General features: G+C 24.2%; 3 protein-coding genes across 3 annotated transcripts; 1 reads left to right on the forward strand and 2 right to left on the reverse strand.

Annotated features, from left to right (window-relative positions):
- On the forward strand, positions 1-692 carry AAJ76_2370003 (hypothetical protein; the record flags this gene model as incomplete). The annotated part of the gene is made up of 1 exon (XM_024474736.1): positions 1-692. A coding segment is annotated over one exon (692 nt), but the record flags the coding sequence as incomplete, so codon positions are not given.
- A 311-nt stretch (positions 693-1,003) lies between these two features.
- AAJ76_2370001150 (hypothetical protein) lies at positions 1,004-1,150 on the reverse strand (the record flags this gene model as incomplete). The annotated part of the gene is made up of 1 exon (XM_024474734.1): positions 1,004-1,150. One exon carries the CDS (start codon positions 1,148-1,150, stop codon positions 1,004-1,006), a length of 147 nt encoding a protein of 48 aa, XP_024329516.1.
- Positions 1,151-1,829: 679 nt separating this feature from the next.
- AAJ76_2370001964 (hypothetical protein) lies at positions 1,830-1,964 on the reverse strand (the record flags this gene model as incomplete). Its single annotated transcript, XM_024474735.1, has 1 exon — positions 1,830-1,964. The coding sequence occupies one exon, from the start codon at positions 1,962-1,964 to the stop codon at positions 1,830-1,832; it is 135 nt and encodes a 44-aa protein (XP_024329517.1).
- Positions 1,965-3,091: the final 1,127 nt, after the last annotated feature.

Genomic DNA, 3,091 nt, shown 5'->3' on the forward strand with positions numbered 1-3,091 from the left:
ATGATTTATTACAAGGACAATTTGCCAATCCAGAAAATATCGCTTTTTTACAGACAAGTGATCATGATATATCAGATTACCATATGCATAACATAAGAACTAATTATATAAATAAACCAAATAATTCTCTTATAAATACACAATTTGGTTGTTATAATTCATTAATGACTATGAATTCTGAAACTAGTTCTTTTTTAAATAGCGTTTACAAAAATGATAACAACGTGGAAGATAAAAGGACAAAATTTAAAACTAGCAAAGTATCTAATATACAAACAAATGGCAGTGAAAAAGCTTTGAAATCTAAAATAAAAAGAAATAATGATAATTTTCTTTTTTATTATCAATTTACAGCTAATGAGCGTAAACTTTTTAATTGGTATAAAACCAATGAATATATTATGAGAGAATTTTGTAAACCGATCATTAAAAAAAAAATACCACAATTTATGAAAAAACTTAAAATATATCCTTTATCTAATGACTTTAAGCACAAAGCAATTCTTCCTTTAACCAGTCTTTCAAGTTTTTTAGAAACTATATGTGGAATTTATATAAAGACGAAGCAAAAATCAATGCATGATTTTATAGAATCATTGGATCTAGCATGTGATAAATTTAGCTTGTATGATGACATTTTACAAAAAATATTAATTTTTAATACACACCTTGACGATTTTACAAGTGATTGATAATAGTTTTTTTCGTCGTGACAAATATTACCCTTATAAAATTCAAAAGTTATTAATTGGTGTCAAAAAGAAAGTTTGTTCTTTTTATAGCAGACTGTTAAAATTGAGAGGTGATTTTAAAAAAGGAGAAATTAATAATAAAAGTTTTTAAAATCATTTTATTAGCACAAGAAAATGAATTTACTTGTAAAAACCTATATATTTTAGTATTTAATTAATTTATAAATATGTAATTTCACACAATGAAATGTGAAACAAAAATGCTTGGTACTAAAAGCTTTTTTTTATCTAATAAAATTGAAAACTTGCTTTTATGTAAAACATTTTTTTGCTAGGCTAAAGAATACGATCAGGGGCTTCTTTGAGGGTATACAAAAAAAAATTAGCCCCCAAAAATAAACATCAAAAATGAAAAAAAGATCAAAAATATTTTTGTTTATTTTACAATAAAATGACATTTAAATTAATAAAATTTAAAGAAATATGTTTTTTATTCTATCTTTTGCTTTTGTAAAGATTTAAATAAGCTTTCTTTAAATTTTAATTATATATTATAGTTTATTTTATTGGGTTGTAGTATTCTTACTACATACCTAAATTATTTTAATAATTTATTCTTATAAATATTTTATTCTTTTTAACCCCAATAAGAATGAATAAAAGGAAGAAGTACAAAAATACCCTTATGTTCAGTTTAAGAAAAACGGTCTCATACTAAAGCGTTTTTAATTTAAAGTATTTTAGAAAATCATTTTAAGTTCGGTATCCTTTTTCAAGGATGCGACATAGGGGTAAAAATTATACAAATATATAACATTATATATTTTTTGGTTAACCCTTAAAATGTATTAAAATCTTAAAAATGCTAGTGAAATATTTGATAATTTCTACTCAAATATAGTAACAAGTAGACTTTGTCAAAAATGTTCAGTCAATTTAGGCAGCGTAAAAAATATATATAAAGTAAAGTAAGCTGCGTAAGAAAAAGAATATAGAGGTAGGATGATGTAACGAAAAAGAAGATATTTTTTATTTAAAGTTCCCATAGCAGCACATTTCTGAAATTTTATTTTTATTATTACTAAATTCTAGTTCTAAATTAATTAGATTACTATCTGGTTAAGGAAAAAATATTATCTATAGAATTTTAAAGCACAGTGGTAGACATGTTAATTTGACCTGCAAAATGTGAGGTCTACGTTTAATTGCTAGAATAGATGAATCAAAATTTGATCGCCGAAAGTATAACAAAGGACATAAGATAGAAGGCATCTGGGTTTTGGGGTGTGGTTAAAAAACAAAAGAACGAAAATTTATGTTAGAAGTCATTTTTAAGGATAGAGACATTACTGAAAATTATAGATGAATATGTCTTAAAGGATCTATTATATACACTGATTGTTGGGAAGGCTACAGAGGCGTTAGTGAATTGGTCTATACACATAAAACAATAAACCATAGCGTCGAATTTGTAAATAGCATTACTAGAGTATACACTAATACGATCAGAGAATCCCTGGCCGAAGTAAAAGTAAACACTCTAGAAAGAAATCGTTCTTAAAACAGAAGTTCTACATTTTAAACCTTTTACTGTTTAAACGAAATACTAAATTAAGATTTTTTACTAATTTGGTACATTTATTTATTAATTAATGAGTAATTTTAAATATATTTCTAATATTTTTATTTATCAAAATGTTTTATTTGGTAAAATAAACAAAAATTATTTTTTCATTTTGAATGTTTATTTTTAATGGCTAATTTTTTTTGTATATCCTCAAAAAGCCAGATATTTGTACCGTCTTCTTTTGCTATTGCTTCTGTTACTTGAATAGTTTCCAAAAAAGCTGTCACAAAGATATTTATTGTTTATTTTAGTACATTATTGAATTAAATTAATTACTTACCAATACATAGATAAAATATCTAAACGCATCAATAATTTCAACATCAAAAATTTAAAAAATTTAAAAGGTCTTTGTGCAAAAAAGCAATATTCTTTATGTTCTTAAAGACTAAAAATCAAAACCCCTATCCTTTTAAAATATGCCTATTGATTTAACAAGAGCTAATAATCTTTTTTCTATCAATATGCAATGATTTGTGTTGATCTGAAAGATAGAATGTTTTTGTTGCCCTTTGGAAGTAACATGACCTTGATACGCCTTAATTTTAATATAATATTTAAAACAGTGTCTTAAATTAACAATCTGTAGCCAATAACCTTGATACAAGTTATAATCTTTTCCATATTAATGATTCAGCAATAAGCAAATTGAAACACTTTTTTTATATAAAAGTGAAATGTATAGTTCTTTAATATATAGGCAAGTATTTATTTTATGTAAAGAACATTTTATTTAATAGCAGCTGGTAGCATTTTTATGAATCCTTCTAGA

Source organism: Vairimorpha ceranae (genome assembly GCF_000988165.1).
Source record: "Vairimorpha ceranae strain PA08 1199 chromosome Unknown NODE_237, whole genome shotgun sequence".
In the NCBI taxonomy this organism is placed as follows: Eukaryota; Fungi; Microsporidia; family Nosematidae; genus Vairimorpha; species Vairimorpha ceranae.